Source organism: Temnothorax nylanderi, unplaced genomic scaffold (assembly GCF_030848795.1).
Source record: "Temnothorax nylanderi isolate EJ_2023f unplaced genomic scaffold, tnyl_v1.0 TNYL_tig0161_pilon, whole genome shotgun sequence".
Taxonomy (NCBI): domain Eukaryota; kingdom Metazoa; phylum Arthropoda; class Insecta; order Hymenoptera; family Formicidae; genus Temnothorax; species Temnothorax nylanderi.
Genome location: NW_027249223.1, coordinates 60,328 through 83,114, shown reverse-complemented (window position 1 = coordinate 83,114; position 22,787 = coordinate 60,328). Strand labels below are relative to the sequence as shown.

The following is a 22,787-nucleotide window of genomic DNA, read 5'->3' as shown; positions in this document are numbered from 1 at the left end:
ATCGGCCGAACATTGACGCGAGATGACATTTGTTTATAGAACATGTCCCGACGCGCTCGCTGAAACCCTGATCCCCCCCTTTCCTAGGACCCCTCGCCCTCGAATCCCCCCCCCCGCCCCGCTCCCCCACGGAGCGCACGCCGAAACCCTGATCCCTCCCCCCTTCTCTAGGACCCCCTCGCCCTCGAGTCCCCCCCGCCCCGCTCCCCCCTCGGAGCACCCGATATAGAAGTCTCAATATCTTCCTACTGCGGAATGGGGTGATTTCGCCGTCTGACATTTATCGGCTCACACTAGCTTGTTATGTCGCTCGCGAAGTTTTACATTCGGCGCTCGCAATTATAATTTGTATCGGACTTACAGTAACGCCGTGTATCGCATCTTGTTCGTTTTCCGCTGAGTCGGATCCTGCAGGGCCGCTTCGCTGCTTCGTCGTCGTTGTTTCGCTGCGTCTCTGCTTCGCTGCTCCGCTGCGTCTCTGCTTCGCTGCTTCGCTGCGTCCCTGCTTCACGGCTTTGCTGCTTTGGGCTGGCGAGTCCGTGCGGGGCCTTTTCCGGTGTCGCTGATAACACGTGGGGGCTACTACCGTGGCTTTTCTCGCTCTGGATCTGGTCGGCTGTTCCTCTCCGGGATGTTTTACCGCCTTTTGATGATCCGCTCCTTTTTGCAGGCGTAAGTCTGGCAGGATGTCCTCTCGTCCGGTTAGCAGATCCCACCGCTGCCACCAATTGTTGTGCCGTTGCCTTGAATTGGAGATCAGGGTCGGCACCGAGTTCTTGAGATCCGCCGAATTGGAGGGATAGAACAACACTCGCGTGATTTTGGTTGTAATTGCGTTTAATTATAAAGGATAGATTTTGGTTACACTTGGTCTATTTCACTTACTTTCCCTGACTTGCGGGTTACAATTACACTAATGTTACGTTGTCTCGCGGTACGCGCTCGGTTCTTAGACTGCCCGCCGTTCCTTGGAAGGGCGGGCTTTTTATCGCCTCGGCATTGCTGACTTAGCAGTCAGCGGTTTTGACTTCGCGATCAAAGTCCTACCGGGCTGGTGATATCCCGAATGACCATATATGGTCATTACCGCGACGCGTGCTGGCTTTCGCGTCATCGGTCCTCGTCGCTAGGTTACCAAGTAATCCGGCCCAAGGATGCCAATGGTGCTGTTTTGCCCGCTGCCTGCGCGCCTGGTGGGGGACACGCACACAGCTGACGGAGCCGTGTACGTGTGCGCTGGGCGCTCGGTGGCGGCTCGGCCAGCTTCGGGCGGGTAGAAGAGCGCAGACATACACTCGGATGTCTCGTTCTTCCGCGAGTCGTAGCATAGCCATAGCCGGTTCATCGAAAGTCGTATGCGTTAGCGCGTCGGCTGACTTGGCTCGTCTATTATGTCTCGCGTATCCCTTCTGATGTTGATTTATGAATAAAATATATATATTAAGACATTGCAGATGACAATATAATATCCCTTCCCACACTAGGCGCGATACACTATCGTGTGTCTCTTAATTATTTAAAAGTAATGAAACTAATAGCAAAAAATGTTAGTAAAATTTATTAATTACATAAATGATGTCTAACGAAATTATATTATCTTTATTCTGAAAATAACCTATATAAATTAAGTAAAGAAATAAAAAACAGAAAAAGCGTAAATAATAGAAATCCACTCTTGGCCAATATGTACGCTTTCTTCTAAAAAATTCTTGTTATTAATTTAGAAAGATGACTTCTGTTTGCAATTCTTACATTTTTTTAAATAAAAATATATTATTGTACATCATCAGCACACTGCGTAATTTATATTTTCTCTTTACCATATACGATTATATATTTTTAATCCATTTATTTTAAGAAATATCTGAACATATTGTTGGAATACATTTGCTGACTTAATTAATATGACTCATAAAAATGTAAAATTAAACGATGACTTTCAGTTTTTATTTTATATTTGCGGTTTATTATTAGTAATAAATTAATAAAGAAATGGAAAGTTTTAAAATATTTATTTTCTTTACAATTATTTGATATCTATTTATAAAATGTGTAATATTAATGTCAGCAATAAATCGTATATTGGTTACCGCTTCTGCATGACGATCAATATGAAAGATATTTTATGCTCGTAATCTTGCACTTTTTATTATCAAATTTTTCAATATGTTATTAACAATCTTTATAATCTATAAATGCATATTTTGGTGTAATAACATGGTGTCTTCATAATAATGTCTAAAAGCTGTACTTTTTGATTATCTTAAAAATGAGAACTGACTATATTAATACTGGCCTAATTCATATTTATACATATAATTTTCGCTATTTCAATTATATGATGTTTTAAATTGACCTCTTCCATCGAATTATTATTTGTTCACTCTCAACATGCTTTGCGTTACCGTCTTATCTGTCGGTACATGCGGCTCGCTTCCTCCATCTATGGTGCGGAGCGATCTATGAGTCGATGCGCATTTGTTTAAATGCAAGTCGCAGAGGAACGTTTTGTTGTCTTGTTGATCGCCTGCACGTTCTGTAGCTCTTCTTCAGTTTCGCTTATTTTCACGGTATAAAACCCAATTTTCTAATATTTTCAATTTCTGTTTCTATTCTTTCACTTCTTTTCTTTATTTTTCTTCTTCTTTTCTTGTTATATTTCTGCATTTATACTTTTCATTTTTCTTTGTTTTTTTTCTTTTTCTTGCAATCTTTTCGCTATTTTATTTATATCTTTGTTATATTCTACTCTCTTTCTATTATATTTCTTATTCAACATGGAAACGTGTGATGAAGTGAAGAAAAGACCAAAGCAAAAGTTTTCACAAGCTTGGCTTAGCGACGATCGCTATAAACTTTGGATACGCCAAGTGCCATCTGATAACACCCTTTTTTATTGCAACGTATGCAATAAAAACTTTTCGTGTTCATCACACGTTTCCAGGCATGCGGATTCTGCGTGTCATAAAAATAATATGAAAGAAAATGTTTCGTGTACTGGTACTGGTAATAAAAACTTACAAGACAAAAAAGCAAGAACATTTAGGCCACAATGGCTCGACATAGACGAATTTAAATTCTGGTTACGCGAAGTACCAAACAACGCAAATGTATTTTTTTGCTTGATTTGTGACAGATCAATTTTTATTTCGACTGGTGGTCTATCACAAATATATCTACACGCAGAATCCGCAATGCACAGAAAAAAATCTGAAAAAAGTCATACAGAAACGAACAAATCGAACCCAGATTTAAATACGCAAACTGATCCGCTTTTGACGTTTGATGAGGAAGTAAAATCAGCGGAGATCCGAGTAATCGCATATATTTCTGACAATAATATTCCGTTGCAAGCTGCAAAAGGACTTGTCAAGCTTTGCCAAGTCATAGGAGATAAACCTAAAGTCTTGAAAAACTTGCGTGTAGGTCGTACGAAATGCACAAAGATTATTTCGAATGTTTTGTGTCCGGTTGAGACAGAACGTGTAGTAAAAAATATACAAAATAGTAAATTTTCTATTTTTATTGACGAAACATCTGACATAACAAATGAAAAATGGATGACGTTTCTTGTTCGATATGTTGATCGCGAAACTTTAGATATTCGGTCACAATTAGTAAAGTTAATTGATATTGATGCAAAAGATTGTAGTGCAGAAAAGTTATTCAATGCATTTCAAACTGAAATGCATAAACTTCAGATTCCATTTTTAAATATTATAGCTCTGTCATGCGACAATGCGTCTGTCATGACAGGAAAATATTTATCTTTCAAAACAAAACTTGAATCAAAATGCAAAAAATTATTAACATTTTCATGTCCTTGCCATTGTTCTGCATTAGCTGCGCACGCTGCGTGCTCTAAAATGCCTAATAGCTGCGAAGAATTTCTGAGAAAAATTGCAAGTTATATTAACAGTAGTCCAAAGCGTTCAGCTATTTTCAATGAATTTTGCGAATGTTTTCAAGATACAAATCACAAAATTTTGAAGTTATGCGAAACTCGCTGGCTTTCGCGTTATTCTTGTATTGACAGAATTCTTGAGTCGTGGGATACACTAAGAAATTTCCTTACTGAAATGGTCGTGGTTGAAAAAACAAAGGGGTCTGGGGAATATTTATTGTCTTTGATGCAAAATGTAGATACAAAAGCGTACTTCCTATTTCTAAAATATGTTTTAAATTTTTTTAATTCATTTAATGCCTTTTTCCAAGCTCATGAAACAAGGATTCATTTACTACAATCTAGATCCGTTGATTTCCTCGTGCAAATCTCTCAAAACTTTTTAAGGCCAGAATTATTAAGAAATGTGCTTGATACAAATATATCATTTCATGAAAAAGAGAACCATCTTGCTAATATAACTTTGGGAATAGAATGTGAAGAATATCTTTGTCAGTTAGTGGAAAAAGGACATGCAGATGTTACAACTATTATTAGACAAAATTGTTTGCAGTTTTATATCACTGCTGCCGAGCAAATTAGGAAGAGATTACCTGTTAATAACCTATTTTTGTGTAAATTAGAAGTTTTCCAACCACACATAGCTTTATTTGATTCTATTAACAGAGAAACATCCTTTAACGATATTATTTTTATTGCAAGAACGTTAAGTGGTTTCAATGAAAACGGTTTAAAAGAAGAATGGCTTACGCTGCATTCCGATTTTACTTTAGAAGAGAGAGAAAATCTTGCAAAACTCAATTTTGATAATATGTGGAAAGAGATTTTGAAACGTCCATCCATTAATAATCCTAAATACCCAAATTTAACATCACTTTTAAATGCAATAAGATCACTGCCACACTCCAATGCAGATCCTGAAAGGGCATTTTCTGTCTTAACCAATCTAAAAACAAAGACACGCAACAAGCTTTCGTCGACCACAGTAAATGCGATTTGCGTATTTAAATCAGCGTTGAAGACGAGGGGGGAAACAGCCTTAAATATGGTCATTAATGACAATCATCTGCAGCGTATGTGTCCAGAAATATTATGGGCTACTGGCCAAACAAAAATAAAAAGCAGTTTGACACTATACGCTGCAGATGATGCAAATATTGCAGGCCCCTCCTCGTCTAATGATACGCAATAATAATGTCCAAAAGATAATACATTATCTTTTGGGCATTATTATACATATCATGTTATATAAATAATAATGTATAAAAAGTATTTCTCTCTCTCTCTCTCTCTCTCTCTCTCTCTCTCTCTCTCTCTCTCTCTCTCTCTCTCTCTCTCTCTCTCTCTCTCTCTCTCTCTCTCTCTCTCTCTCTCCCTCTCTCTCTCTCTCTCTCTCTCTCTCTGCATTCGTAGGAAATGTAAACAATTGTTTTCTTTAATATTAAAGAAAACAATTTTTACATTTCCTCTTGACGGAAGAGACCACCACCTTCTCGCGGTTTCCGTTGAGCAACAATATGTACGTTGCCCATGCATTTATTTGAGAACAATACAATAAAATTTATCTTATTGTTGCACAAATAATTTATTCTTTTTTTAAATTTTATATTACATGTATTTACTATTAACAAAGTAATTATACTATTAAAATAATATTTATAAAACAAACAATATATAATTTAATGTTTCATTTCACTTTCCTTGTGTTAACAATAATTTATTTTCTAAATTAATAACAAGAATTTTTTAGAAGAAAGCGTACATATTGGCCAAGAGTGGATTTCTATTATTTACGCTTTTTCTGTTTTTTATTTCTTTACTTAATTTATATAGGTTATTTTCAGAATAAAGATAATATAATTTCGTTAGACATCATTTATGTAATTAATAAATTTTACTAACATTTTTTGCTATTAGTTTCATTACTTTTAAATAATTAAGAGACACACGATAGTGTATCGCGCCTAGTGTGGGAAGGGATATTATATTGTCATCTGCAATGTCTTAATATATATATTTTATTCATAAATCAACATCAGAAGGGATACGCGAGACATAATAGACGAGCCAAGTCAGCCGACGCGCTAACGCATACGACTTTCGATGAACCGGCTATGGCTATGCTACGACTCGCGGAAGAACGAGACATCCGAGTGTATGTCTGCGCTCTTCTACCCGCCCGAAGCTGGCCGAGCCGCCACCGAGCGCCCAGCGCACACGTACACGGCTCCGTCAGCTGTGTGCGTGTCCCCCACCAGGCGCGCAGGCAGCGGGCAAAACAGCACCATTGACATCCTTGATCCGGCCCTCGGTGTTGCCAGGTGCCATACTTTATCGCGAATACGTTGTGCGCTCACAACAAGGGGTAGAAAAGACCGAAGAGAAAATTGTTTTTTTAGTTTTTGATGCCAATGTGTTCCTTATGTTCTAAAACGTCGAAATATCGCATTAAAAAAATGTCGGTATGTGTGTATGTATGTGCCAAATTTACCGAAATTTTTATAACTCCAGAACTAATCAACCAAATCTTAACGAATTATATATGAAATAGGGGTAGAAAAAACTGAAGAATATAATAGAATTAATAAAAAGTGCTAATAATGAAGGGGTTACCGATTTTTATCTAAAAAAATCTATATGATTGCCCTAATTTCCGCAAATTTTGAGATATCGAGCTTAATTTTTTTTTTATGGATAGAGTATCATTAAAGGTAGGTTGGTGTTGAATTTGGCAATGATCGGTGAAGGGGTTACCGATTTTTGCCTAAAAAGTGTACAAGTTATACATGTAATCTTATATATGGGACAATCCACGTCACTTTTATCCCCCATCTGTCCAAAATTGGTATGGACGGATTTTAATGACTAAGGGCGGAAAATGTTCGTCTTGAAAAGAGCTTTCGAAAGGCGTGTGGCATATATGCGCAATTCAATATGGCGTCATAGTTATGGCTGCTTAAAGGGATAAATTCAAAATTTCAGATCCAACATGGGCAGATAAAACGGTGAAAAGTAACTAAATTCATGTGAAACTCAGTATTTGGGGGATTTTGGGGTCGCTGATTACGAATCTGAACGTAAAATTGTTAAATTTAAAATGGCGGATGCAAATATGAGAAACGGACGAAAATTCCAGTAAATGATCTGAAAACTCTTACTGGAGGGTTTTTTGGGTCGCTGATCACGAATTTGTAGCTAATTTGTTAAAAAACAACAGAAAAACCGTGTTAATTGAAATTCTACTCTAGGAGATGAATTTCTACCACGTCCACGCCGTCATCTCTGGGTAACGCTAAGAGTAAAATTTCAATTAACACGGTTTTTCTGTTGTTTTTTAACAAATTAGCTACAAATTCGTGATCAGCGACCCAAAAAACCCTCCAGTAAGAGTTTTCAGATCATTTACTGGAATTTTCGTCCGTTTCTCATATTTGCATCCGCCATTTTGAATTTCACAATTTTACGTTCAGATTCGTAATCAGCGACCCCAAAATTCCCCAAATACTGAGTTTCACGTGAATTTAGTTACTTTTCACCGTTTTATCTGCCCATGTTGGATCTGAAATTTTGAATTTATCCCTTTAAGCAGCCATAAATATGACGCCATGTTGAATTGCGCATATATGCCACACGCCTTTCGAAAGCTCTTTTCAAGACGAACATTTTCCGCCCTTAGTCATTAAAATCCGTCCATACCAATTTTGGACAGATGGGGGGTAAAAGTGACGTGGATTGTCCCATATATAGAACGTATCATTAAAGGAAGGTTGTTTTGAATTTCGCGAAGATTGGTGAAAGGGTTACCAATTTCTGCCTAAAAAATATATAGGGTAGACCGAGGCAAATCGGATTACTAATTAGCACGATAAAATAGCTCGTTTGAAAAAAAAAAACACTAACGAAAACTGTCTTAAAACTTATATTGATCCGATTCGCCTCGGTCTACCCTAAGTTATTTGATGGATAGAGTATCATTAAAGGAAGATTGTTAGTGAATTTGGCGAGGATCGGTGAAGGGATTACCGATTTCTGCTTAAAAAGTGTATAAGATGTACATGTAATTTTATATAGAGTAAGTATTATATAGAGTATTATATAGAGAATTTTTTATATAGAGTATTATTAAAAGAAGGTTGTTTTGAATTTTGTGAGAATCGGTGAGAGGGTTACCGATTTCTGCTTAAAAAATGTGTAAGTATCTTTAATGATACTCTATCCATAAAAAAAAGTGTGCAAGTAGAAACTTGCACATTGCTTCCTCATAGTTTTTAAGTGTGCAAGCAGAAACTTGCACATTGCTTCCTCATAGTTTTTAAATGTGCAAGTAGAAACTTGTACATTGCTTCCTCATAGTTTTTAAGTGTGCAAGTGGAAACTTGTACATTGCTTTCTCATAGTTTTTAAGTGTGCAAGTAGAAACTTGTTTAAGTGAGCAAGTAGAAACTTGCACATTGCTTTCTTATAGTTTTTAAGTGTGCAAGTAGAAACCTGCACATTGCTTCCTCTATGAGGAAGCCAAATTGATAAATATCTACTAATAATTATGCATAAAAAAACAGGCTTCCTCATATTTTGTAACTAATTATTAATTTGATAATTTAATAAAATTTTAGATAAATATGTAGAATAACGGCACGCTCTCTGATTCCTTTAAAATTTTCAAATTTTGTGTATTTTGGGTAGTAAAAAAGATTCTCAGAAGGAAAATTGTCGCTCATGTTCCGTTTGTTTATAATTAATACTTAAAATATCACAATGTCGGTAAGTAAAGAAATAATAATTTATGAATATACATATATTTTGCTTCTTACTATTAAATCATATGTTATTTACAACTTTATTCAATTATATATTTTAAAATTATAATCTATGTTAAAGCAGAGAATAGTAGAAAACGTAAATACAGGGTATTCTCTGCTTTAACAAAAAGCACAATATCATCTATTTGAAATAAGAAGCGAAATACATATCCATAAATTATTATCGTTTTAATTATTATTTCTTTACTTACTGACATCGTAATTTTAAGTATTAATTAGAAACAAACAGAACATGAGCGATGATTTTCCTTCTCAGAATCTGTTTTACTACACAAAATTTGTAAATTTCAAAGAGGGTACTATTATACTATATATTTACCAAAATTTATTTTGTTGTTATTGCTAATTTCGTGAATAATTAATATTTCTAGACATCATGGTATAAAATCAACGTCTATCATAATAATGGATAATAATGGGCTCGATTCAACTAATTAGCATAATTGCCTACAATACAAATTGCGCTACAGATCACTTTCTCGTTCTCTTCAACTTTTACAATTTACAAGACAGCATATACGTACATACGTGTGCGATTTTGAATACACTTTCCTTCTTAAAGATCTCCTCGATATCAGCTTCCTGCGATCAATATATATTGATATATTGATGATCACTATCTGTCACGACGGACAAGACTGTCACTACACTGATAAATCCGACCCGCTGATATTTCGCTTCTTGTAACGCCCATCTTAATATCGTGACACTTTGATCCTTGCATGACGCGACTAAAATTCGGAATTAAACGATCGTTTTTAACAATGAGAGACTACGGTGTTGCACGATATATATTTCTAGGTTATAACTGATTGACAGCGCGCTGAACGCTCTGTTTGCACTGAGCGCACACGCACGTATATACTGTCTTTTTTTAAACACTCGAGGTATCTCAAAAACGCCATCTATCGATGCAAAAGCAACCGTACGTACGTACGTACGGCGACGACGACGACGACGTTTCTTAGTTGTAAAATTCAACATTTTAGACTTTGCGTCGCAATATCTCCGCTCGTAGGGCACGTAGCGGAAAAGTAAAAACACTTTTATTACATAATTCAAACCCAAGCTATCGATCAAGCCTACTTAGAACTTGATCCGTTTACTTGTTATTGAGATCTCAAAATCTCGGGTACTTGCAACTCGTGCGCTCGCGTAAAAGAGTCACGGCGGTCTCACGCTGCGCGTGTACTTGGCGCGAGACACTACCGTATCTCTTGATATATATATGGAGGGGTAAAAGTTATAGTGGTGTAAGTCAAATTTTTTAAAATATTGACTTGTGTGCATAAATGCAATTTATATATTTGTATAGATTGTGTCTATGCACACGAGTCAATATTTTAAAAAATTTGACTTACACCACTATGGTTTTTATCCCTCTATATATACATTAGACACTATATATGTAATTCAGGAAAAGATGCAGTTGGTCATATATATATATATATATCTGTTAAAGTAAACATTCGTCACTAACCTGCATAATAGACAGTTTTGCGAGAAACATTGTACGATGCTTTCGATATGCAGAGTAAACATTTAACAATCGTTGTTTCTGGTAAATCTTCATCCAATAAGGCAATACGCAATAAGATATTGTACAGTCCATCGTCACGCAGTGTTATGGTGGGATATCCAGATTGCTTGTCCGGAATATTTCTGCAATATCAGCGCGATATGGATATCATTATGAAGAATAATATAAAACAATATAAAATATCATTTATATTTTGATAAAATTCTTGTTTCAATACGTTAAAGTAAATATTCACTTTAGGACAAACTCTCCAATAACGCACAGATTGTTGGGCTTATAATCTTAAATAAGATTATGATCTTTAAATAATTTTATGTCGTTCATTGTTTATTCCAAAGATATAAACAATTAAAGTGAATAAATAACGTTGTACTTACTATTTTTTTCTATATAAAACAAGAACTTTAATAACACATCCTTAATCATTTATTAAAGATAAACAGTTAATATATTTATTTTTGATTGCTGCACTGGACCGCGCTAGAACTTTCTTTCTCGCTTTTGCTAAATTTCAAGTATATAACTAGTTCACTTGAAATGTAGAGAGTATATGGTAGTTCAGTTATAAAAGACAGACCTGTAATATAGTTGAAGAAGTAGGTTTGTCTTTCTAGTTGCTCGATCTTGTGAAGCAACCAATTTCAGATTAAAACATAAAATTGGATTAGATTGGATTAGATTGGATTAGATTGGGCTAAAAATTTTGTAGAATAAGAGTAGATTATGTTATATCCGGTCCATGTATTTTTTTTTCATTCATGCAATAAGCAATAAGCAACTATTAAAATAATAAGATTTAAATAAAGACTTAAACACTTACGAATGATGGATTTTGACGATATAATTAGTAAAGTTACAAAATGTAATTAGATAAACTAGATTTATTTGTATCATTACAAAAGTCACATTGCTGAATACTTTTCAGACATTATTCACATATAAGATAAACATTATTAACTTTTTTTTTATTCGCTTATATGATTCTTTAGGAAATATACAGGGTGTTTCCTATATAAATAAGTACAAAAAATTGAAAGGGATTTTCCGTGGCTTATTTTAAGAAGAAAAAGTCATATAAACACATGCCTTAAACTATTTTGTATTTAAAAAATACAGGGTGCCAAAATTGTGAAAAAAATATGAAAATTTCGAAAATATGGAAAATTGATGTGTATTTGACACAATCATCAACACGCAGATATACCAGTAAGTTAAAATCGACTTTATTACTCAAAATTACAATCTCATTTGATAGTGAAAGAAAACGAAACTCAAAACGCGGCCATATATAAGAGAAAATAAAAAAAACAAGAAACTAAAGGAGGCCCAATGTAACGCCATCTAACAAAAATAATCGAAACTATTGATTAACTCAAAACTCCCATTCAATATTCACGAACTATTGATAATTGTTTAGTTAAAAATTCAAAACGGCTGCGAGCTAACACTTTAGTTAACAAATCAGCTAGTTGGTTTTCTGTCGAAAAGTTCCAAGCTTTCCGAATATTTAATGATGCCCTGGTTGTCGCATTGAAGCACCACCGTTCTTTCCTCCTTCCGCTCGATGGATGCGATGAGTCTTCAAATCCATTTGATCTCTTAGGCATCATTCATTTTAAAATGATCGATTACCTTTCTAATGTATTCGGTCTAGTGAATCTTCAAGGTTCTCACCTTCCTATTTCTTTCAATCTCAAATCCTACGAAGTTACCGAGGTTTGTTGACCTTGATCTCGAACCCTTTTTTAAGATTCTCTAAAAACTCCATTAGAATCTTCTTTGATTTGCATATTACCAGACTATCGTCGACGTAAATAAGCAGGTATAAGACAAATCCGTCTCTTTTGCCTATATGTATATAGGCAGTTGTTAGCCATTGAATTTGTCATGTTGAAACTTTTCAGCAGTTTGAACTCTGTTTAAGACCGTACAGACTTTTATTTAATTCGACTATTTGCTCGTTCTCTGGCCATGGTTCTTCAAGAAGTTCAATCTAAATGTCCTCCTTCAGTTTGCCGTGCAGGAAAGCAGGCTTGACGTCGAATTGCATCATGTCCATGTGCTCGATCGCTGCCTTTGCCAACATTATACGACATATGTCGTACCGAACTACGGGTGCATATGTCTCTTCGTAGTCTATTCCTTGTCGCTATATAAATCCTCGAGCGACCAATCTGGCTTTATAGCAAATTTTTTCACCAGTATCTACTTTACCTTGAATATCCATCGACAAGAGATCGGCTTTCTATCTTTCGGAATCTCTGCAAGAAGCCACGTTGAATTCTGTTTGTGGGCTTGAATTTCCTCTTGTATTACAGACTCCCATTTTTTTTCATCTGGACCGCTGATGGCTTCGGTGTAGAAACTTGATTCAATAATAGCCAGATTTGCTCTTGCTGAGTAATAATCGCGCTTTCTTATCTCGTTTCTGTTCCACAAGCCTTGTCTTCTTGTCTGCGAAGTAGTTGCCTCGAGTTCAACTGCTCTGCTCCTCGCTTTGGTGATGAAGTTGATTCTGTTAATTGCTTGTCACAATCGGGCTCTTCGATTTGACTTTTCTGTCCAGCTTCTCGTGTAGTGATTGACTCCTTTATTTTTCCCACTTTAATCGTACTGAATTCATATTCACTGTTGTCGACTTCATTAAATGGCACAGTTGATACGCAATGGACCTTCCTCGTATTGGGATTATAGATTTTGAAAATGTTAGAATCACCTCTGTAGCCAACGAAGATGCGCTTAGCAGTCATTCTGTCCATTTTCTTGCGTAGAGCCTTTGGAATCTGGACCATGCATTCTGTTCCAAGCACATGCAGATTATCGATGCTCGGCTTACGACCATTCCATAGTTCGAATGGTGTTTTCTCTCCACCTTTTGTAGTCATTACTCTGTTCTTTAACTGAGCCGCCATTATCACAGCTTCCAGCCACAGAAACTTAGGAACTTGTCCGTAGATCATAGACCTCATGATCTCCACGAGAGTTCTAATCTCTCGTTCGGCTTTACCGTTTATGTGGAGAGAAGTTTCATGTATAATCTTGCGCCGTTTGAATTCTTTAAGAAGACGTTCGCAAATATATTCACGACCGTTGTCTGTCCTAAAGGTCCTAATTTGTCTTCCGAACTTGTTTGCAATTATGTTGCAAAATTCGATCACCTCCGCGGTTTCTTCTTTGTTCTTTAGTGGATATACGACTCGGTATTCAGTGCTGTCATCTTTAAGCAAAAGGAAATATTTTTGGCCCCCAAGGCCTTGAACATTAAACGGCCCGCAGACATCACTATGTAACATTTCGCCTGGTTCGGTATTCCGTGGTGACACTGATTTGTGTAAACTGCTGGCCTGCTTTCTATATTCACACGTTTTGCAGAAAAAGTTGTCCTCGCTAATCTTGAGACCTCTAATAAGTGCACCAGCTTGTGCCATTCGTCTAATTGTGTCGATGCTGGCGTGAATCAATCTCAGTCCCGATTTCTCGTGAATCAATCTCAGTTGTTCTTCAACGGCGTTCGCTTGTGGTAGTCAAATCACTTTAAATTTCATCTATTTCATCTTCCCCTCCATCACTTGTGCCTGTTCCGAAAATGCGGTCATTTGCAATCATCTTTATAGCTTCTGACAGTTTAATTTGAACGTCATGTTTCATCATGGCCATTAACGAGAATAAATTCTTCTTTAGACCAGGCAACTTCTGAACTAACGTTTACACGATCCTAACCTTTCCGATTGTTACATACCACAATTATGAAATTGTACGCATAACCCCCCTCCCGGTGTACGACAATAAAAATATATTTGTAATTCTCAAAACCTTACGCTAAAAAAAAGTGATCTAGACAAATCTACGCACACCGACACGTAATTTGTATGTAAAATACACTATCCCTTATATTTTGTAACAGCGCACGCACCATGCAAGGTGCAGATATTTGTAAAAGCGCCAAGACACCAAAACGGTTGCGAGCGACGTCACATTCTCTCAAACGTGACGTTCTGGATAGTATTAGCCGAACCGCAGACATGGCTGTTTTCCACCCCATCTAGACAAGAAATAACTATACAATGCAATGATCAGGCTGAAAAAAATAGAAATAAAAAGAACGGGAAAAATTAAGTTAAATGAAAACTGTAGACTGTCTCCGACAGACGTAACACTACGAACAAAAAAACGAACAGACATTAAATATGTACAAATGAATTTACCACAGTTTAATTTAACATTTAAAACCATAAATAAAAATATTGAAGATAGCGGAAAATTAGGAACAGAATTACGACTGGAACCTGTAATTAATGATCCCGCGGAACTAACGAAACTAAGCCTAAACCTAGAAGAAATAAACGAGGAATTAGAAAACAACCAAGTCAGCATTTTTTAACAAATATGTAATATATCCCGTGGGCTCCGTGTCCATAGTTGTAATTATAATAGGGATCGTAATTACTGTCATATGGGTAGTAAAGAAAAGAACGAAGAAAGACACGCAACGCGACTTCCGAATGCAACTTGGAAACTAGAGTATAAGATAATGTAACCTCCATGGAAAAAGAAAAGAATACCCTGTATAAAACAAATATTAACGAAAAACTTAATACCTCAGTTTTTTTTTTCTACGGGGGAAGGGATGTTGAGGCGGAAGTCGAGATGGCTTAATTGCAACACCGAGCTGTCAGCGCAAGTTTCGGTAATTGCAACATATGCCTTAGGTAGCATTCCGGGCATCACCAGGTCGCTCGGTCACGGACCGATGCAACCCGATCCCGCTGCAACCAAAAGCACTGACAGCCGGGTGTCGACACCAACTCGGAAGCTATCCGAGTTGGCAATGTGGCAATGAACTCGGCGCGATAAAAAGCCCGCCTTTGCTATAGGCGGCGGGCAGTCTAAATCGAAACGCGTACCGCGACCTGTGCTTGAATGTTATCGCGATCTACCGGCAAGTCAGGATACTTAAATAATCCGAAACGAGTGTAACTAAGAATCAACTTTATTAATAAAAAAGCAAGCGTTAAGAAATCTCGCGAGTGTTGTCCTTATTCCCTGCGGATTGACGGACCCCGGTGCCGGCACTGAGATCCATTTCACGGCACGGCACGACAACAGTAACATATATCATATAGAATCAATTTTAGTCCGTGATAAGTGCTAACAAAAATTTTTATTTCCCAAAGTTGGGATCACGCGGATTTTATTTTTTACATCAAAAACAACTTATGTGTAAAACTTTAGATCGATCAGGAGCAGGGGTCATTCGGAACTACACCCCTTTATGCTGTATTAGGCAGTAAGATACATTATAATTTTCAAAAAAGGTAAAAAAAGGCGCCAAGTACACGCAATGTAAACTCTTCACAAAAATTAAAGTGTTTAGATTAGTGAATATTAGGTTTATTTAATATCTCGTCTTGGCCTTCATATTTGTGTTTCGCGGTCTTGTTCGCGGCGCTGTTAGTATGTAGCGTGTGATGGCGTGTGATGAGTGGTGGCGTGGCGAGCGTGTGCAGTGGCGCGAAGCGCGGAAGAAGTCAGTACTAAGAAAGCACCAGTATCGTAAGCAAGCAAGCTCTGTATCACAAAAATAAAGCGATCTACTGTGTACAGATAATCAGCACAAAAGGTATCCTACAATTTCAATCCCTAGAAACCATAGTAAACTACAAAATTATTCATGGTCCTTCGAACCGGATCCCAGATGTAGAACTGGGATTGAAAAGCACAGCAGGTTAAGTCCGACGTGTTTAACGGATACTGGCGAGAATAAAGGGACGAGAAACAAAGGATTTTTACGAAGCCGTAGGAGTCTCTCTACGCTAACCGAGAGAAATCAGCAGCAGTGTAACTACAATTAGCGACTTGTCGCTGAGATTAACGAAGCAGATGAGTTCATGCAAAGACGAGGACGACGCCATTATCAACGACGAGGACGAGTTCACAACGAGGACGAATCCATTCTTCAAAGACGCAGACAAAGGCATCCATCATTTCAACGAAGTGGACGAAGCCATTACGAGGAAGAGTCCATCGTGCACAACGGCACGAACGCAGGCCTACCACAGTGAAAGAGGAGGTTATGTTGCGGCGCGCACAAGTCACACGATTATAAGACACTGCCACGATCCATTAAAGCTTACGAACGGTATAAGGTTAAGGTATTCAAGTCGCGTATTAAGAGTACATATATTTTAAAGAGAGATTTTGTTGCGATTCTAAGTGTATTCATACATAAGTTTATAAATTGTACGTTCTAAAGGAAAGGCATCAGAATGGCGCAAAACATTGATTTAATGAAAATTAAGCAAAGAAAAAGGATAGCAAAGGCTGGTTTCACGCGAGTAGAAAATTTCTTAAAGGGAATAGAGCCCGACAAAGTTGAAGTTGAAGAAGTAAGATTGCGATTAAATAAATTGAAAGAAAAAGGGGGGAAGGGCCCGAAAAGGAATTGGCGTGGCAGATTTTGTTGAAAACCCGCTTAGAACGCGACCGGATGCGCCTTAAGGAGTAGCGCTGTAGTCAAAATGGCGAAGTGACGCTGTAAGAGATCGGTGGAGATGGCGCTGAAAGGGAAGGAGAGTTACGCATCTATCTAGAGAGTGTTATGTGTGGCTCAGCCATATTGTTCCGTTGTCCGTTAGCAACAGCATGGGAATAAAGACGCATTTTTAACAAAGTCCATTACGCATTATATTTTTATCTACGAGAATAGCGGGTTAACTGAAGTTAACAGTAAACGATTTAACATTTGGTCCTTCGAGCCGGATAATAGTACACGGATATTATTACACGAAAGCAGTGAAAGGCTCTACGATATCCTGTGGCGGATACGAGAGAGCACAGAATTTACGAGCGACGGTTATCGGACTGAACAACGGATCTCAGGGAGTTGAGACGTCTCGTAAAATCAAAGGACGAAAGCAAGCATTACGTGGATAAAGGCAGTGGCATCCACCCTATCCTGTAAGTCTTTGAAGGTATTAGTACCGGAAAATAAAAAATGGCAGAATCGGTGAAGGTACTTATACAAACGCGTGGTCAGGTAAAGGCACATGTTACACGATTCAGAACGTTCTTAGAGGCGTTCGACCGAGAACAAAGTATCATAGCATTAGAAACTCGCTTACAAAAATTCGAGCCATTATTTGAGCGATTCGACGTAATACAATCGGAAATAGAGAACGTAGGACAAGAGGAAGACGGAATAGCGGCGGGTTGCGAAGAACGTAGCAATTTCGAGACATCATATTTCGAATTATTAACACGTGCGCGAACTTTGTTACAACAGAGAGGAAATCAAGGTCAAGATTCTCGAGTTGCGCGGCAGGACGATGTAAATAATGCGACCGAACCTCAGCTAGGGGTAAAATTGCCGGTTATTCAGCTACCAGTGTTTGATGGCTCGCATGAGCGTTGGATAAAATTCCGAGATACGTTTCAATCCATGATCGATGATAATCCGAAGTTGACAAATATTCAAAAATTTCATTATCTAGATTCTGCTATTACCGACGAAGCTGCGCGCGCGATTGAAGCGTTAGGTATATCCGCCGCGAATTACACGACAGCATGGACTGTTTTAAAGGAACGTTTCGAAGATCCGAAAGCGTTATCACATTATCATGTTCGGGGGTTATTTGAACTTCCAGTAATGACCAAAGATTTACACATATCATTGCGACAGTTAATCGATCAAGCGAATAATCATCTTTTATCGTTAAAGAATTTAGGTGAAGCCGTAGATGGTTGGGATAGCATGATAGTATATTTGCTTTCCACCAAACTTGATGCATACACTAAACGTGAGTGGGAGAAACACGCATTGCAACTTGTCGCACGACCGAAGTTTAAGGAAATCATAGAGTTCTTAAACGCCCATTGTAAGTACCTGGAGCGTGCGGATTTGGATAAACAGGGATCGGTCAATAAATCCAAAACCACATCGTCAGCGGCAAAACCCTCGAAAGTGTCGGCACATGTGACACAGGAAGGAAGCTGTCCAGTTTGTAAAAACGCCCATAATATTTATCAGTGCAAGGAGTTCATAAAACTTCCTACTCAATCAAGATTTCAAGAAGTTCGCAAACATCGATTATGCTTTAATTGTCTAAGATCTAATCATCAAACTAAAGAATGTACATCCGGTCATTGCAGGAAATGTCCGAAGAAGCATAATACATTGTTACATATGGAGGAAGCTTCGCAGGAGAAGGCATCCAAGGACAGCTCCTCTACGGATACTGCAGCAAGCGAAAAAGAAGAGGTTAAACAGGTTTCTTGTAACCATACACTAAGAAATGAAACATCAGTGATATTAACAACTGCCCTGGTACGAATACAAGATTCACAGGGTAAGCAAAGAGACTGTCGAGCTTTATTGGACGGAGGAGCTCAGTCTCATTTCATAACACAGGATATATGTAATCAATTAAATTTGAAGCTCACACCAATTAATCAGCAGGTTTCGGGACTTGGTAGGCAGCAAACTAACTTAAGCTACAAGACGGAGATTGTCCTTAAATCAAATCACAATTTGTACTCCACAAAACTCACTTGTTTGGTCATTCGGCAGATTACGGGCGATATGCCCAATTTAGAGATTAAACGGCACAGTTTAAAGATTCCTAAGAATCTAGTGTTAGCGGATCCACAATTTCACAACCCTCATTCAATTGATCTACTCATCGGAGCGGAACTCTTCTGGAGTCTTCTATGCATCGGACAGATACCATTAGGTCCATCACTTCCTGTTCTACAAAAAACGAAACTCGGCTGGGTGATAAGAGGTCCGATGGTTATTCCTCTGAGGAAGAAGGAAACTCGAAACCAGTGTCATCTAGTAACTACTCAACAATTACACGATCAAGTGGCAAGATTCTGGGAATTAGAGGAATGTACGAGCCCACGCCCTATCAAGAGAAAGGCTGAGGATATATTTTGTGAAAATCATTTTCGTGCTACGACTACTCGCAATGCTGATGGCAGGTTCGTGGTGAACATTCCATTTCGGGAGAATCTTAAGGATCTTGGACAATCAAAGGAACGAGCCTATCGACAATTCTTGGCTCTCGAACGAAAGCTGAGCGCAGACCCGGCTTTGGCCGAAGAATATCGAAATTTCCTGCAGGAATATGAGACATCCGGACATATGTCTAGAATTGCCGGAACTACAGACAAAGAAGAAGAGACGGCATATTATCTTCCTCATCATGCGGTCAGGAAGGAGGGCAGCACCACAACTAAGACTCGGGTTGTATTTAATGGTTCAGCAAAGACCTCAACTGGATTGTCAATCAACGATGTGCAATATGTTGGACCCGTCATACAAAAGGATCTCTTCTCGATTCTAGTAAGATTTCGCAAGCATAAATTCGTGATAACAGCAGACATTAAACAAATGTATCGTCAGATACTGGTTTGTGAAGATCAACGCAAGTATCAACAAATTATTTGAAGGGATCCCATTACAATGGAAATTATTATATGTCAACTCAATACTGTTACTTATGGAATGGCATCATCTCCATTTGTGGCAATTCGTTCTGTGCAACAAACAGCTGAAGACAATAAAGAGACATATCCGGAGGTATATGAGATTATTTTAGAGGATTGTTATTTCGACGACGTAATATCAGGAGCAGATTTGCTCAAAAGGGCACAGGAATTGAAACGAATGCTGGTAGAGGTATTAAATCCGTATGGGTTTGAACTCAGGAAATGGGCAAGTAATGATGAGCGTATCATCCATTTAGACGAACCAGAAGTACGTCAGCTTATCTCCCATGACATAAAAGATCCGAAAACACTAGGATTGTTGTGGGACCCGAAACAAGACACATTGAGCTTTTCCTTGAACATGCCAAAGCCAAGTCGAGTGACTAAGCGAACTATTTTGTCGGCCATCGCATGCATCTTCGATCCGTTGGGACTAATTGTTCCGGTGGTAGTAACAGCCAAATTGATCCTCCAGCGATTGTGGCAACTGAAACTTGGATGGGACGAAGCATTGCCGCAAGATCTACATACCTCATGGGATCGTTTTCGTCGACAATTAGACTCATTAAGTCAGGTTAACGTACCCAGACATGTGTTTCGGGGATCAGGTGAAGAAGTGCAACTTCATGGATTTTCCGACGCATCGGAAAGGGCTTATGGAGCATGTATTTACATACGACATTCAAATGGAGATGGATCTTATGAAGTTTCCTTAGTATGTGCTAAGTCACGAGTAGCTCCACTCAGGACTGTAACACTTACCAGATTGGAATTGAGTGCGGCATTATTATTGGCCCGACTCATGGAACGAGTATCGACAGCTCTCCAAATCGTCAAGGAACTTCAACATTATTGGTGTGACTCAAGAAACGTGTTATGCTATATTGCAGCCGAGCCAAGTCGATGGACTACCTTTGTAGCCAATCGGGTTACAGAAATTCAAGACACGACGAGACAAGACTGTGAGAACGCCACCAGGAATAGGCAAATCGAAGGAAGGAGTCGGCGCTGTAGGTGAGAAGAGAGAAGAGGGAGTTCTGTCAGCAACAGAGAAGGATGAAGAGGACGGTTCGCTATTAGCAATCTTGAGAGAGATTAGAGACGAGATGAGGGACATGAGGAACGAGATGAGAGAGATGAGAGAGAGGATGAACGTCTTAGAAGAGGGTTGGAGAAAAAAAGAAGAAAAGGTAGCGAAAAGGATGGATAAGATAGAAGAGAGACTATCGAAGATCGAACGAAGGAGTGAAAACACAACGGATGAGGTGACCGGCGGCAAAATGGAGGAGATTGTGGAAAAGGTGGCGGAGATGGTTAGGAAGAGAGAAAGAAATATGAAGGAAAGGAAGGAAAAGAAAAATAATCTAGTGATCAGAGGATTACATAAAGAGGAAAACAAGAGCTTAATGGACACAGCGGAGACGTTTCTTGAGAGGGAGTTCGGTGCAAAAGCGGGAGTAAAGAAGATGCGGTCAACAGGCAGGGTAGGAAGAGAGATAGTAATAGTTGAAATGGACTGCTGGAAATCGAAGGATAACATCATGAAAAAGAAGAAGAAGCTGGGAAGTAAAAAAATTTTCATTGATCACGACCTGACCTTTGAGGACAGAGAAGTGCAAAGACGGATAAAAGAAAGGGCATGGAAAGAGAAAACAGAAGGAAAATGGGTGAAAATAGGTTATAGAAAGCTAGAGGTGGAAGGTAGGAAGTACGTATGGAGCGAGGTAGAAAATAAGCTAATAGAAAAGGAAAATTTTTAGATGGCTGCCAAGTTAGGAGAAGAGTACCAGCAAGTTATGGCATTTAAGAGGACAACAGGCGAACAACACGAAAGGAGGTCGGAAAAGCGAAGCAACAGAAGAACGAAAATAGGCGAAAGATAATTTTTTGGAATGTTGCGGGTATTGAGAGGCAGGACAAAGATTTCTGGAATTACATAGTAGGTTTCGATTTTATAGGGTTATGTGAAACATGGTTAGAGGAAAAGGGATGGGATAGAATTAAGGGTAGATTGCCGGAAACGCACAACTGGAAAAACATTAACGCGGTAAGGGAAAAGAAGAAGGGTAGGGCGAAGGGAGGTTTACTAATAGGTATTAGAAAAGACTGGGTGGCGGAAGTGGAGAATTATGAAAGTGTATTAATTACAGAAAGAATTGCGCGAACGAGAATAGTAAAAGAGGAAAAAGGTCTAAATATTTTTACAGTATATAATGTAGGAGCAAAGAAAGATGTGGAAGAGATAATGGCGAAAATAACAGAGCAATGCGAAGGATGCGAAGGAGAGGATATTATTATAGGAGGCGATTTTAATATTAGAATAGGAAACTTAGGAGGTTGTAGGGACGAGGAGTGTGACTTTGAAAAGGAGAGTAAAGATAAAGTCATAGGAGATGGCGGTAGAAGTTTTGTGGATATGATAAATGAAAAAGGATGGTATTTTTTGAATGGATGTACAGAGGGGGATTGGGATGGGAAATATACGTATGTGGGTGCGAGAGGGTGCTCGGTAATTGATTATGCAATTGTAAACGATAGTGCGCAAGAGCGAGTGTTGGAATTTAGAATAGGGGACAGGGTGGACTCGGATCATCTGCCTCTGACCTTGTTACTGGAGGAAGAGGAGAATACGAGACAAATGGAGGGGTGGACAGAAGAGGAAGAAGAGGAACAGAATATGTCAAAGAAGATCATATGTTGGAACGAAGAGGCAAGGAAATTATACAGGGAGAGGACGGAGGCATGGAATGAAAACGAGGACCAGGAAATAGAGTCGGTGGATAGGAAATGGGAGAAAATCAAAAACTGGATCCTTGGAGCCTTAGTTTATAAGGAAATCAAGATAAAGAAGAGAAGGAAAATAGGGCACAAAGATTGGTGGGATAGGAGTTGTACCAGAAAGAAGAGGGAGGTGAAAAGAAAGTACAGAAGATGGAGAAGTGGAAAGGGAAGTAAGGAAGACTATTTGGAAGGTAAAAAATGCCTGAAGGGGTGGTTAGAGAAGAAAAGGATGGAGAAGAGAGAGAGGGAAGAG

General features: G+C 38.4%; 1 protein-coding gene across 1 annotated transcript in view; it reads right to left on the bottom strand.

Annotated features, from left to right (window-relative positions):
* LOC139777755 (uncharacterized) overlaps positions 1-22,787 on the bottom strand; it is a 185,653-nt gene that overhangs the window by 125,694 nt on the left and 37,172 nt on the right. Inside the window, exon 3 of the mRNA XM_071715356.1 lies at positions 10,205-10,386. Coding sequence (XP_071571457.1) covers positions 10,205-10,386 — 182 coding nt within the window. The remainder of the gene's footprint in view (positions 1-10,204; positions 10,387-22,787) is intronic.